A 16,132-nucleotide genomic window follows, 5' to 3' on the forward strand; every position below is an offset into this window, starting at 1 on the left:
AAACTCCTTACGCAAGTCCACAAATGAAAAGTTTATATTTAAAATTCTCTGAGGAAGTCGTTTGTATGAGTGATGTAACGTATCTCCCTGGACAAAAACTATGTCCAGATGAACAGAATCAACTTTCTAGAATTTCCTTACCTGGATTATTGAGCATGCATCGAGACATTTATATTTAAAAGCGTGTGGCCTTTGCAGGAGGTGTGTGGGCAGGGTTGTTTGAGTGACAGGTCGAGCTAAGCAATCCCGTTCTCGAGAAAACCTCGGGGGAGGGTCATTCCTTTCAGCCAATCAACGCAATGAACTCCGTTCCCTATTTAATCAATCAACTCAGCCGGCTTGTCCTCACGTAAGTAAAAACCGAGGGCGTGGCTCCGAGAGGCATTCTTGACACGGAACCAATGGGCTGTGCGCGTTTTTATGAAACCCACATCTGGCAAGTTATTATGCTGTTGAGTTTGTAAGATGGGAGGACTGCATCTGAGGAATGAAAACACATCTCTTGAAGGATTATAGCAATTATATGGATTTCAACCTTTTTATAAATTAATTTTAACCCATATTTTTTTTCTTCAAAATATAAGGATGTGTATCCGTCCCAAGGGAACGTTTTGGGATTTTAAACTGATGTTACGTGATTTTTGTTAACGTAAGGCGACTGACTTGCGGTCCATTCGGAACGTGAGGAAAGTGTGTAGCTCTTTTAAGAAAGAAGATGGTTCTTTAGCATCGAATGAAACAGTCGTTTGCAGGGACGGAAAATTTGTGGCACTGCGTGAGTCGGATTATATTGAACTCCATGAATTCATCTCGCAAGGCCTCAGTGTTTTGAAAATAGGGCGCGCCGTATTTATCCCAGTGTTGCATTTCCTTTAGTAGATGGGGATTTGATTCTATTCCGCTGACTTTTTTCATTGTTTATTAACTTGTAATTAAGGTACTATCGTTGCAATATATTTTTTCGAAGTCTAGTGATCCTTAATGTTTAAAAAGGTAACGGGCTTCGACGTTAGTGTTGCGCGGAGCATTGTTTTCACAGCCGCTTTGGTCAACTGTCAATGAACTTTGAGGAATACCTGATTTGCCTTTATAGCCTTTAGTATCTCTAATAACAGGAAGGTTTTGATGACAAAGCTACACGCCAGTACAGTCTTCACGTTTTAGACTGAGAGAAGAGGTGACATACAGAGAGCAGATATGTCAGGACTGGCAAAAGACCTGGCCGAGCTGGTCTGGGGAAAAAGAACTGATAGCAGCTTGACAGATACCGTATTCTGCCGGTGGACCCAAGGTACGTACATTGCTGTATTTGCAAATTCTGTGTTTTACCCCTTTTATTCCGTGTATGTCTTACTGAATAAACATCCCATCCCCCCATTCCGGGTATCAAAATCTGCCGCTGCTTTTCGTAGTTCACTGAATGGATTGCGTTTTTTATTGTGCAGGTGGCCAATTGCGCTTCCAGCTGTGCGATCAGAAGCCAATCGGTCGTAGGGGTGGCACCTGTTCTAGACTGCTCACAGTTTACCATGATCAAGGCTTGACTAGGCCGCGAAGATGATTTTTCTTTACTGATCATGTTTAATTTTTTAACTAGGCATTTAATTCCCTGGAGGTTGTAACATTACACTTTTTTGATATATTTTTTTAATGTTGAATAACGCCTTTCTTACTTTTTAAATGACCCATGTATTTGTATTACCTATTTTTTCCCTGAATTTGCAATCAGAATGATCTAACGTATATGTGACACAAGCTGATTTTTCATACTTATTAACTATCTGAAATGGTTTCAGTGCCAGTCATCATCAGCAGCATTTTTCTTTATAGAATGCCTTCCATATATCTCTCTGTGATATGAAAACTAAGTCATCAACATTTTAAAATGTACATCCGATTAGATATTTGAATATAGTTTATGGAAAGTATAGGTTATAAGATTTATCCGTCTGAATTTGCAGCAACTTTGATAGTTTATGTGCAATACAGAAATTTGGAGTACATGTTGCATTGTAAGATATATAAAGATTAATCACTTATGCAGCACAAATTGTATAAAGTCAGAATAGTTTACTGTTCAAGCAGTTTTAGAAATCCATAGATTGCAGAAGTAATTTAACATAATACTGTGCTTTTGAACTGAAGATCTGCCTAGAGTCTTAAGTTCAGAAGCACAGAATTATGTGAATATAATTACCTTCTATTGTTTTTTTTTCCGGAAGTAAGCATTAATAATATTTTTGCAAAAAGTGCAGACATTTTACATGATTTGAGTATTCAACTGGATAATGAACATGTGGATTATGCGATACGGGGAACATACAATTTTTTCCATGGATATTTTTCATATTGTTTGCTATTGAACAAAATAGGTTGTCATTATGGCCCATTACACATAAAACTTTCTCCTCATTTTGCACAAAAACATATTAGATTATTTCTTTTTTTCTGTTCATTAATACAAATTACATTAAGTATAAACAAAAATGTAATTTTGGGTGTAGTATTCCTTTAACCTTATTTCTTTCTAATTGTTTGTAATGAAGGAACATAACAGCTGAGTGCAGCCTCCTCTATTGTTTTGAAACTTATCTTGGTATCTAGATTAAAAGAAGGTATGAATTTCAATCAAAAACATGAAAAATTCTGGGTGACTCCAAACTTTTGAATGGTAATGTGTTTACTAAATTGACTTAAGGCACAAAACATGCAAGATACAAAACATTTTATCACTGCCAACATGAATCATCAGGCTACTTTTTAGCACCCTAACCTGTTAAACCTTGTGTTTAAAGATGGTTTGATGCCATTGTGGCTTTTTTATGTAGCAGAAATTAACATCTTAATTAAAGAGAGAAACTTATTCTGTACTAGGGCAAGTCTGATTTAAACCCTTTTGAGTCAATCATCCAGGGTAAAACCTTGTCCTTTGCGTCATTTACTCCTCAGTAAAAACTGAGCAGGGAGCATCCTTCACAGCAGTTTGTTATAGAATGGTCAAAAAACTCAGTCAGAGGGTTATATTTATAGTCAATTGAATTTATGTAGCAGTGCTGGATTAATGCTTACAAATCATACTCTGGTTTAAAAACATGAGATGCTTTAGCATAGAGCACAACCATCCTAAAAGCAGTCTTTTTCCATTATGTCCTTGTTCTTCAGTATCTCAAATTCAGCTCTTATTCTGTTATGAAAACTGTAAACATGCCAACTGATCAAGTCTAACTTGGTGCATGAAAGAGCATTGCATCAGGCAGTTTCTTGAACCATCCCCCTGGAACATTCTGCTTGTTTACTTCACCATTTCAGCAGTCTCTTAAGCATTTGTCTCCGAAATGTCATTCTATATTTCAATGTACACTGCAATCCAAAATACTACTAAACTATTGTTACCTCTAAATTACCCGCTCACATTTGTATAATTTATTAAAGAAGTTACAGGCAATATGTAACATCTATTTAAAATAAATAACTTAGACAATTTAAGAAAAGATTGTTTTTGTCAAAATGATAGAAGAAAATAATAGTTTATGCGAATTAGTATATGTGAATTTTTAAGTTTTAATTTAGTTGCACATTTTTACCCAACCCAATAACTGCTTCCAAATCCATGACTTTACTTCCAAAGCCGTGGTCAAGCACATGTGTTTTTGGATCTTGACTGAAAACATTTTGGTATCCAAACCGTATATTCTTTCCTTTTGCTGCCTTATACCGTATACTTGCTTACATGGGGACTTTTGAATTGTAAAACTGAGTAATTTGTTTTCTGTTTTAAAGGTTAATATAACTCAGCTGTGTGAATGGGCTTTCCATAAAAATTGAGGTTGTTTTTTTAACTTTTATGAAGGATATTATTTAAATGATTACTTATCACAAAAACTGCAAAATTTCTTAAACATCAGAGAGGTTCAACTATTGCAATTAGTTCATTTAGCTTTCTAGTTGGTGTCATGGGTGAAACAAGCTCATTTAGTGTCAGTGGCATCCTTTGTGGGGAGTATACAAATCAAAATTTTCTAAATGGTATTTTTTTTTTTAATGTTCCCTACTCACATGCAGTTTTTAGTGTTGCTGGGGAAAAAATATCTAATTTACATGGTGAATGGACATAACAAATTTGAGATAGAATGGGAGCCAATGGTAACCAATACTGGACAACAGTAAACAATTTAAAATGCGTCCATGAAAAAAAATCTCACTTTGCTTGTGTTGCATAATCCACAAGTCAAGGCATATGGTTGTAGGCTTACAACGGGCAAAACGCATGTATTTTTTTGCAAAAATACAGTTAAGTAACGACAGGCTGCAGCTTGTGAGACTCAAGGGCTGTGTCTCTATGAATGTGACCTACACTGGAGCACCACAAGGAATAGTCTTATCTCCTTTTGTCTTTACTCAGTACACCTCAAACTATAAATATATTGCAGGGTCATGGCACTTTGCAGAATTTTCAGATGATTCTGCAATAATGGGGTGGCAGATGGAGCACATTGTGTCTTGGTGCAGAAAGAACTGTCTACAACTTAACAGTGAATTAAAAAAAAAAAAGACCTGTTTATTATGTGTAATGCTTAGTGCTTAGTCAGTGCTTAGAATTCACACTAAAACATGCCCTACAGACAAAAAATAGAAATGTGCATATATACAAAAAATTGAGATGCATAAAACTCTGCGTAAGCAAAGTTCCACACGCTTTCCCTTCATAAATCTAAACCAATGTGAATTTTAACGCACATGCAAGTGTCTACAGACCCACCCTGATTCTTTCCAGAATTACACCTATTTGAATATGCAAATCAATATAAATAGCCCCTTCTGTTCAGCATTTTGTTAAGACAATGGCAAAAGCACATGTAAAAAAGAATTTAATCAAATGCAAAATACAGGTCTTGTTCAGTGAAGTTGAGGCATGGAAAAACTGATGGAGTGCTACAGTCTGTCAGACACTCAAAAGTTTAAGCTCAGAAAGTTGTACAGTGCTCAAAATGAAAAAAGGAGTAATTACATTTCAAAGTCGATGAGTTACAGCCCACCATCTTAAAAAAAAAAAAAAAAGTGTAAAAGTCGAAATTTACACTTTAATCTTGTAGTTTGTCATTAAAGTAGAATGTCAAACTTCCTCTTAAAATCAGTGTTTAATTTACTAGAGTTTCTGAAACCCAATCATATCTAAAGTATCATGCTGAATGCTTGGAATTCTTAAGTGTTCCTTGACCCATCATTAATCGCTACATGCTTCTTCAATGGGTTTTCTGTTACTCTGACAGGAGCATGCTGGCAGTGATTGCCACACAGAATACATTACATTCATATTACAGCTCTCTGAACATTTTAGAATACCAAGATGTTTAAGACATGCAGTATTCAGTGTATATATATATATGTGGGGGCATGGTGGCACAGCTGTAGCGATGAGCTGGCGCTCTGTCCATGGATTGTTCTTGCCTCGCGCACAATGGGACAGGGGTGACCCTGGGTGGAATAATATATTGCAGCAGTACTGTCTCAGTTTACCAAAGCAGTAGCACTGCTTTGATACTGGGTGCCTGTTTGCAAAACTGAGCACAAACGTGTGTACATGTGGTCTGAGGTCTCTGGGTATTGACTTTTGACTCCAAAGAGCCTGTACACAAGTTACTATTCAGGGAGTGGAGGTGGTGCATTGCTACAAGTACTTGGGGGTCCACATCAATGATACAATACAATGCATATTGTATTACAGTTTATTACTATACAGTTTATTTTTGTATAGCCCAAAATCACACAAGAAGTGCCGCAATGGGCTTTAACAGGCCCTGCCTCTTGACAGCCCCCCCAGACTTGACTCTCTAAGAAGACAAGGAAAAACTCCCAGAAAAACCTTGTAGGGAAAAATGGAAGAAACCTTGGGAAAGGCAGTTAAAAGAGAGACCCCTTTCCAGGTAGGTTGGGCGTGCAGTGGGTTTCAAAAGAAGGGGGTCAATACAATACAATACAGTACAATACACAGAATAGAACAAATCCTCAGTACAGTATAAAAATAAAAATTTTAGAAGTACGGAGCAGAATTTAACAGTAGATGATATCACATAATAAGATTTGGATATATTTAGTCCTGGAGATCTCATCCATCAAGCGGCCTCCCCCATTTGGCCATTCCACGGCTGAAACAGTGCTGGGCCAGCCAATCCAATGAAAGGACCCCTCTTTTCCACGATTCCTGCGATCCTCCATCAGGGATGACTTTACCTTATGCAGGCAAAACAACTTCACAGGTTGGCCGTGGCCCCAAGTGCCACTTTTGAGTACCGAGAAGAGAAACCGAATAGGTGAGGGTTAGTTATAATTGGATACTATCATGTTACTTATATTTTAGTGCTAATGACTAACAACAGAGATGCAGTCTGTACAGTTAATCAGCAGCTCTAGTCAGGATATGCTAAACTGAAGTAGTGAGTCTTCATCCGGGATTTAAAAGCTAATACCGAAGGGGCATCTCTTATAGTAGCAGGCAGACCATTCCACAGGTTAACGGCCCTGTAACTAAAAGCTCGACCTCCCATTGTTATTTTACTAATCCTTGGAACCATAAGCAGACCGGCATCTTGAGATCTTAATGTGCGCTCTTGTTTGCAAGTCATGATAAGTTCAGACAAGTAAGCCGGACCTTGGCCATTTAATGCTTTATATGTTAAAAGGAGGATTTTGAAATCTGCCCTAAACTTAACCAGGAGCCAGTGTAAGGATTTAAGAACTGCAGTTATGTGTTCGTATTTTCTTGTTCTTGTAGTAATTCTTGCAGCTGCATTTTGGATTAACTGGAGGCTGTATAGAGAACAGTTTGAACATCCAGTGAACACCGCATTGCAGTAGTCAATCCTACTAGAAATAAATGCATGAATTAATATCTCAGAATGTTGTTTATTTAAAAAGCGCCTTAATTTCCTGACATTTTTAAGATGGAAGAAACATGATTTGGACAACTTTGTAATATGCACTTTAAATGACATGCTAGAGTCAAAGATAACTCCTAGATTGCGGGCTGATTCAGTAAAATTAATGGGGATTCCAGCTGAGTTAAATGATGACAAAATATTGTTATGATCCGTGTCATTCCCTCTAACAATTAACATCTGTTTTATCTGTGTTTAAAGACAAGTAGTTCTCATTCACCCACTCCTTTAATTCACTAACACAACTAATTAAAGACAACATCGGAGAAACTTCATTTGATTTAAATGAAAGGTATAACTGGGTGTCATCTGCATACAAGTGAAAATTAACATTGTCTCCTAATGAGAGATCCCAGTGGAAGCATGTAAAGTGAAAACAGTAAAGGTCCCAGTACTGAGCCCTGTGGGACACCATATTAAACTTCTGTGTATAATGATGGAGTACTATCAGCACATTTCTGTACATATTAGAATCGATTTGATAAATAAGAACTAAGCCAAGCGAGCACGGTGCCTGTAAGCCCAACATCATTTTCTAGCCTGTGCAGTTAAATAGAATAGTCGATGGTGTCAAATGCTGCACTTAAGTCCAACAACCTAACCATGATAGGCTGGACTGAGCGCATAACACAGAAGAACTATATTGAAATAGGGCAGAGCAGGCCATTTTTTCTTTAGTAGACTATTACTTTAATGTAACCTCCTTCACAACTTCTACAACTGTGATGGCTACTGAAATTTTCAATGCTGTGGTTTGCTGGGTTGGTAATATCACTGTGTGTGTGTGTGTGTTTTTTATTATTTAATTTAATGAGTTTCTGTAAAAAGCCAAAATTGTTCCGTGGGACAAATAGTTTTATTTAACTTGGGGGAAAATGAAAGTAGTCCTCAAATAGGGATCCCCTTCACATGGTATCACACTTTTGAATTTTTGTCCGGATTATTGATCGATGTATGGGAGAGAGAGGTCTTCAATGGTATTGTAAATCAGGGATTTTTTCAAACTGGTGTGTGCAGCTCCCTGGGGGCCTCCATGCTGTGTACCCGAGGTACACATCAGCCTTGAAGGTTGAAGTTCTTTAAACTTTTTTTTTTTTTTTTTTTTTTTAAAGATTGTCTTTAATTATCTCACATTTTTTTAACAAGTGTAACTCAAAATGTTCATCAGTTGTTGGTTTATAGTAGTCCTTTATCAGTGTAGCTATTGACTAGAACAGTGGGTTCACAATCTGTGCGATACTCGTGCAGCTTTCAGATGAAATTCGAGGGAACACACACAAATCTCAGTGCCTGTCTTTTCAATTCCACTGCTCCAATCCACTGTCTCGCAGACCTCCTGCATGACATCATTCCCATCTCACCCACCTCACCTTATTTTTCTCTTCTGTGTTAACTGCCCATGCTGTTTTAATGCCTCAATATGCATTTTTAGAGTCTTGAGAGATCACACATTTGATTGCATACATGTCAATAGTCTGCTGTATTTAATCATCAACTTTGATTAATAGGTCCAAAATCATGAAATGTGACTATTATTACCAGTAAGTAGAAATTCAAGTTCATGCTTTACTTTGAAATTGGAATTTCTCTGCCATAATCTCTTTAAATGGGATATTGGATTCCATGAAAAATTCTGTCTTGAAAGAAATTGTTGATCTTTAAAAATAAATTTGGTTTTATTGCACAAAACATCGTCATGCTCTGAATATTATTTGAAGTATATTGTGAGCAGTCTTCCTCCTTTATAATTTGCCATTTGAGATGGAAACAATCCAGTTAATCATTTGCTACACATTTTTTGCTTTTTTTTTTTTTGTTTGGTTTTTTTTTTGTAAACTCTGCTCTTATTCCTTCGGGAATTTATATTTAAAAGGTGTATTTTAAATTTTTGGGAGAAAAAAAACGTTTTTTAAGTGCTTTATACAGAAGTATGCAAGGTCAGGTTAATCTATCAGTTCTCTTGACCAGGTAACAGGTAAGCAAACAGTAAAAGATATGCACACTTCTTTTATACAAAAAAAGGAAAAAGCATGTGTCCCAGTTTTCTTGGAAATATAAATGCATTAAACTATGTTGGCAGACATCTGTTGGTCATTCTTCTACTGTGAAACACCTTCAGCTTATTTCTAGATGTGTCAGGTTAAATAAACTGTGTCAAAGTAGGTCTGGATCTTTCATTACATTTTGAGGTAATAGTCTAACTCTAATGCATTTATATAATAAACTCCTAACAGATGGTAATTAATTTATCTTTTAATGTCACTAATGCAGATTTTTTTTTTTTTATTATTTGTTTGGTTTGTTCCAAAAAAAAGTTTTCTCTTATACAGGCAGTACAAATTCACACAAATTAGAGAATGTGAAATAAGTTTATTCATGGTTTTTTTATTTTTATTTTTTTTATTTTTTTTGCTTATATATTATGTAGAGTGAAAATCCAACACTAAAGGACTGTTTTGGGAGGATAATGTTTAACGTAACTCTTCTTTTGTTATAGGATTTGTTTTCAGTGAATCTGAACCAACAGCTCTAGAACAATTTGAAGGTGGTCCTTGTGCTTTGATTGCACCTGTCCAGGTTTGTTCAATTTCTGTAACGTTAAATTAATTCTACAAAAATGTGCATTACTTTTTGAAAGATAACATACACTACGCCTTATGAAATGTTAATATTAATTGTTGTTCATATAAATCTGATGTGTGAAGACTGGAGCTTTGGTATACTAGAGCTGCTCACTGTTTTGCCATGTTGCTCCTCAAATGACGAAGATCAAAAACACACACACCCCCCATAGATTGATATAGGTTGGAAAGTGCTGCTGATGAAATTGCCTATTTAAGAAGAGTTCATGATGTAGATGCTGAATTTTTGCAGAAGTTCCACACAAATGCTCAATATTGGAGATAGGTGCTGCAGGCTGCAGTTAGACCTATGATGTAGGTCATGTAATGCCCACAACGTCAGTCAAGAAACACCCTTTGAGTCAAACCTCATGCAATCTTAATCTTAACCATAGTGTGACCATTCATGCGATGGGTGTTTTGTGACTGATAATGTGGGCATTCTGTGGTGCTGAATCTTTATGTAACTAACCTCATAGGTGTTGTGTGCTACAATTACACTCTTGGAATTTTGTGACGTTGGGAACAAAAATTTTGTTATTGAATTTTCAGAAAGCTTTTCAGATAAAAAATATTGAGCACATTGCTTGCAGATAATGTCTTGTTCACTATTCTGCACAGCTTCTGTACAGTGCCAGTTTGCTCATTGATCTTTTTTGTAGGACAATGTAGTACACTTTTTTCCTGTGCTATTTATTTACATAGAAATTTGTATTTTTTTTTTTATGTTTATATGTAACTAATTATTTTTTATGACAGGCTTTTCTTCTGAAAAATATTTTGTTCAACAATGAAAACTCAAACTGGAGGGAGTGTTCAGGTAAATCTTAAATAGTAACTATTTTGACATAAACTATTATAAAAAACAATGGAAAAATATGTATAATTTTAAAATTACATTTCTCAGTGTATTTCCAGGATGTACTAATTCCGAAATAATAGTTTGCATTACAGTGTTTCACCTCTTGAAATGTATTCTTTTCTGCTACCTCTAAGTGTTCTTTGTAAAAATTTATAGAAACTTTTGGTTTGGAATATACTGTATATTTCAAAAATTACTCAATTTGGTTCCTTTAAAGCAAGAGTCTCCAACTCCGGTCCTGGGGCACTACTGTGGCTGCTGGTTTTCATTGTAATGCTTTTCTTAATTAATGACCAGTTTTTTGTTGCTATTTAACTTTTTGCCTTCATTTTAATTAACTTATTTTTTTAAGATTCCGCCTTTGAATTGCTTCATTTTTTTTCATTAAACAGTACCAAACAGAAATGAGATATGTAGTAAGCCAGCATATGACCAGCTAAGTTAAAGCCTAACACTGGACACGCTTTTACTCCAACCAGTTTTTTAAGTTAGAAGCCAATTCTTGTTCATTAAACCCATTATTTAATTCCAAGGCTTGCTGGTGCCCTCATTCTGCCACAGCAGTCATTTCAGAAACTGTTTATTTTATATTTTTCTGTTTTGTGGACCCGAGTAGATAAGCATTACTGAGACCTTCACTTTTCTTTATTTTCAGATATTGTGTAATACACCCAGGTTGCTGGTTGTGTTTTAGCTTGTTCTGTATCCTTTTTTTTTTTTTTTTTTGCTGCTAATTAAGGAAAAAATATAAATAATTAAGAGGTCTGAGTCTTAAATAGCGTGTTAATTAAAATTAGGGCCAAAGAATTAATTAGCAATAAAATATGGTCACTTATTAGGGTAAGGGTATAAAGAAAATCTGCAGCCACAGTAGTGCTCCAGAACCAGAGTTGGAGACCCCTGTCCTAAAGTAAGCGAATGACATTTGAATAATGGAAAATGGAGGAGGAAAGTACAAGTTGCCACTATTAACTTGTCTGTTTTTTAGATTATCCTGATAAGAAAATAATCTATGCATGTTTCCAGTGTATGGTTGAGTTATAGAAAAAACAAAAACTGTAGTTCATTTTTAATCCGCAACCCTAAACACAGGCAGGATACGTAGATTAATGGTTGATTCCAAATTGGCTGTTATGGGAGTGATGGTGTGTTCATGAGTGGACCCCACTTAGGACTGGTACCCTGTCCAGAATATGTCTTGTCTTGTGCCCAGGGCTTATGGAATAACCCCCTGGCCCCCAAACTTCTAAAGTGGATTAAGCAGTTTTAAGAATGTTGTTACCTTACACAAATATTGGTTTACTTTTTTTAATTTCCCTGGCTCACCTTCCAAAGTGATAATCTGTATATACAGTAAATATTAGGTCTTTTTATTTCAATTCAGTTTTAAAGTTTTACATGTAAATGTTTGCATAAAATGATATTTAAAATGTGTAAGTTCATTTTTTTAAAGAGAGTCTTGTACACAGTGTGTCAGAAAACTTTTTGCATTCATTCATTTAAAAAAAATGGTTTCTATAATTCACCTTTTCCCAGACATATCTGCCATATGTTGGAATACTTTTCATCTTTAACTTCTTCTAACGGTTTGCCTCAGAGTGGCCAGTACATATCGGGATGAAATATATATTACCTATGTGATACATAAATTTAGACACACTGAACCTTTGAATGCTTCGTACATGATATATTGTATGTACTAAAGGATGCATTGTGATAGTCTTAAGTATTTACTTTTTATCATTATGTATTATGGGCAACATGTTAGTTCACATCCTGGCTTCTCCTTGCTTGGAGTTTGCATGTTGTCATGGGTTTCCTCCAAGTGCTCCAGTTTCCTCCCACTGTCCAAAGACGTACAGATTAGGCAAATTGCCTTTGCTAAATTGCTGTATATTCGACCTGCACTGGATTGGCGCAGTGTGTCTTATTTGTTCCTGCCTTGCGCCCTTTGCTATTAGGGAAAGGCTCCAGCACTCCCCATGACTTTAGTGTGGATTAAGCAAGTCAGAAACTGACATGACGACATCACTGACAGTGATACAATCTAACTATTGTAAAATCTGAATGAGTTTAACCTAGGACTAATGAGTTTTATGACATTTAAATTGCTGCTCTTAAAACTGGCAGTGCCCCCTTGAATTGTTTTCCATCACATAAATTGTGTTTTTTTTTTTTTTTTTTCTCTAAACCTTAAAACTTAGCAAACATAACAGTGCGTATAAGGTTTATTTGGAGATGCAATGTATCTGAAATGCAACTGGCAGGCAATTAAAGGTAGTGTAAGCACAAATTATCGCGAAAATAATCGTAATTAATTGCAGACAATCGCAACAATCTCATTATGTGCAAAATTCAATAATGAACTCAAAAGTAGTCTATTGCATGCATTTGGTTTGCAAACACCTTAAACAAATAAGGTGCTTTTTAACAGCAGTATTCCATTTACATAGTAGCAGTTAAAATATTTCTTGTAAATCTCAACTTAAACATTAATGTAATCAAATCAAATATAAAATCAAAGCTATTTGCCACTGCCAGGGCATTAATGTTTTATCTAGAGATATATATATGAGAGAGAGGCTGGCCATTGCTATGTGCTACCCTCTTTGTGGTTCTGCCGCTAGCGTATGGGGATATGGATGTACAATTTAAACAGATTTTAATTTTCATGTGATGTGTTACATTTGCATCCACACGATGTGTAACTGAGAGGGTGGCCGCTGTTAACACGGCCTCTACCGATCTGGTATGGAAATTGGTATTGTCTGCATATTGATCTGGCAAAATATTACACTGGATGCCCTTCCTGACAAAACCCACCCCATTTATCCGGGCTTGGGACCAGCATGAAGAAACACTGGTTTGTGTATTCCCTGTGGCTGAGTTAAAATCAGTATTCAAACTAAAACACTATTATATCATTATTGCATGAATAATTGAAAAAAAATAATAATTCAGAATGTTTTTGTTTGCAAAGATTCTTTTGTAGCAATACACTTTTCATGCCAGTGTTTTGAGATCAGTATTAAGAAGGCACTATAGTAATCCCTCCTCCATCGCGGGGGTTGCGTTCCAGAGCCACCCGCGAAATAAGAAAATCCGCGAAGTAAAAACCATATGTTTATATGGTTATTTTTATATTGTCATGCTTGGGTCACAGATTGAGCAGAAACACAGGAGGTTGTAGAGAAACAGGAACGTTATTCAAACACTGCAAACAAACATTTGTCTCTTTTTCAAAAGTTATAACTGTGCTCCATGACAAGACACAGATGACAGTTCTGTCTCACAATTAAAAGAATGCAAAGGAGTGCGCGTCAGGAGCACAGGCTGTCAGAAACAGAGAGGAAAGCAAACAAATCAATAGGGCTGTTTGGCTTTTAAGTATGCGAAGCACCGCTGGTACAAAGCTGTTGAAGGCGGCAGCTCACACCCCCTCCGTCAGGAGCAGGGTGAGAGAGAGAGAGACACAGAGAAAAACAAAACAGTGAAAAATCAATACATGCCCTTTGAGCTTTTAAGTATGTGAAGCACTGTGCAGCATGTCGCTTCACGAAGCAGCTGCACACAGAAGGTAGCAACGTGAAGATAATCTTTCAGCATTTTTAGACGAGCCTCCGTATCGTCTAGGTGTGCGAACAGCCCCCCTGCTCACACCCCCTATGTCAGGATCACAGAAAGTCAGCGCAAGAGACAAATAGAAAAGTAAGTTGGGTAGCTTCTCAGCCATCTGCCAATAGCGTCCCTTGTATGAAGTCAACTGGGCAAACCAACTGAGGAAGCATGTACCAGAAATTAAAAGACCCATTGTCCTCAGAAATCCGCGAACCAGCAAAAAATCCGCGATATATATTTAAATATGCTTGCATATAAAATCCGCGATAGAGTTAAGCCGCGAAAGGCGAAGCGCGATATAGCGAGGGATCACTGTAGTGATGTTTTATCAATCAGCCAGCAATCTAATTTGGACGATTTTCACTACGAAGAGCTGATTGTTAAATTGGTCAACCACAAAAACTGATTTTTTTTTCAGGGTCTGCTTTTCTAAGCTTTAGTGTAATTTAGTGAGGTAGCACATGTCCTTTTTGTTTTTTTGTTGCTGTGAATTTCCTATAAACAGACAGCAGCAAGGTAGCCTTTACTTTAAAGAAAGTGGAGTAGTTAACTTTTTTTAAAAAGGTATCTGAGGAGTCTTCCTGTGCAATTAGCAAACTACAAGAAAAGCTACTTTAATTTTTGTCCTTTAATTAAAATAAACACTACTTGTCTGAGTTTGAACAGTGAGCAAGATTGTGTTAATTACTGTACAGCTGTTCACATTTTCAGATGGAAAAAAAAAAGAGAAAAAATAATTTGAAATTGCAGTTTAGTAAACGAGGCTTATTAGATTAACATCAAAACTTGTCTATTTTACTTGTAAACATGTTAAGCAAGTAAGCCTTGTATCTTCTTAATAAATATCTTTTGAACATTTGAAATATGTATGACTTTTAAAGGTTTGCACTCAAGTTTTGAAAAGAAAAGCACTGCATAATTAAAATTGTAATCAATATTATCAATTACATGTCAAAAATTAGTACTGTCTAGCTGGTACAGTGGAAACGAAAAGAAGAAACAATCCTGTATAAATATACTAAATGTGTATTTTAACAGCAGAAAAACTGTAGTGCAATTAGTGATTTAAAATGTGATTAAAACTTCTAGATAGATACTTTGTGAATTTCCCCTTGGGGAATAATATACTCCAATAGCAGCATACTGATACAAAAACAATATTAAATTAATGAGTAATAAAAATGCAGGTAAAAACAGACAATAACTTGGAATAATGTTAACGTTTACCACAGCCCCCCCCGTGTGGAATTGAAGAGTCGCATAGTTTGGAAGAGGAACGATCTCCTCAGTCTGTCAGTGGAGCAGAACAGTAAAAGCAGTCTGTCGCTGAAGCTACTCCTCTGTCTGGAGATGACACTGTTTAGTGGATGCAGTGGATTCTCCATAATTGATAGGAGCCTGCTGAGTGCCCGTTGCTCTGCCACAGATGTCAAACTGTCCAGCTCCATGCCTACAATAGAGCCTGCCTTCCTCACCAGTTTGTCCAGGCGTGAGGCGTCCTTCTTAATGCTGCCTCCCCAGCACACCACCGCGTAGAAGAGGGCACTCACCACAACCATCTGATAGAACATCTGCGCATCTTATTGCAGATGCTGAAGGACGCCAGTCTTCTAAGAAAGTATAGCTGGCTCTGTCCTGTGTTGCACAGAGAATCAGTATTGGCAGTCCAGTCTAAATTTATCATCCAGCTGCACTCCCAGGTATTTATAGGTCTGTACCCTCTGCACACAGTCTCCTCTGATAATCATGGGGTCCAGGAGGGGCCTGGAGCTCCTAAAATCCACCACCAGTTCCTTGGTTTTGCTAGTGTTCAGGTGTAAGTGGTTTGAGTCACACCATTTAACAAAGTCCTTGATGAGGTTTCTATACTCCTCCTCCTGCCCACTCCTGATGCAGCCCACGATGGCAGTGTCGTCAGTGAACTTTTGCACGTGGCAGGACTCCGAGTTGTATTGGAAGTCCGATGTATATAGGCTGAACATGACCGGAGAAAGTACAGTCCCCTGCGGTGCTCCTGTGTTGCTGACCACAATGTCAGACTTGCAATTCCCGAGACGCACATACTGGGGTCTGTTTGTAAGAGAGTCCACAATCCA

At 36.8% G+C, this 16,132-nt stretch overlaps 1 protein-coding gene across 2 annotated transcripts in view; it reads left to right on the plus strand.

The window, feature by feature from the left end:
• Positions 1-389: 389 nt before the first annotated feature.
• The window catches only part of mindy3 (MINDY lysine 48 deubiquitinase 3), a 196,322-nt gene continuing 180,579 nt past the window's right edge, over positions 390-16,132 (plus strand). The window contains exons 1-3 of one of the 2 annotated variants that reach the window (XM_051935919.1): positions 390-1,291; positions 9,433-9,512; positions 10,316-10,376. In XM_051935919.1, the coding sequence (XP_051791879.1) occupies positions 1,198-1,291; positions 9,433-9,512; positions 10,316-10,376 (235 nt within the window). In that variant the 5' untranslated portion in view covers positions 390-1,197. The remainder of the gene's footprint in view (positions 1,292-9,432; positions 9,513-10,315; positions 10,377-16,132) is intronic. The other variant, XM_051935918.1, reaches the window with a different exon arrangement.

This window comes from Erpetoichthys calabaricus, chromosome 13 (assembly GCF_900747795.2).
Source record: "Erpetoichthys calabaricus chromosome 13, fErpCal1.3, whole genome shotgun sequence".
NCBI lineage: Eukaryota > Metazoa > Chordata > Cladistia > Polypteriformes > Polypteridae > Erpetoichthys > Erpetoichthys calabaricus.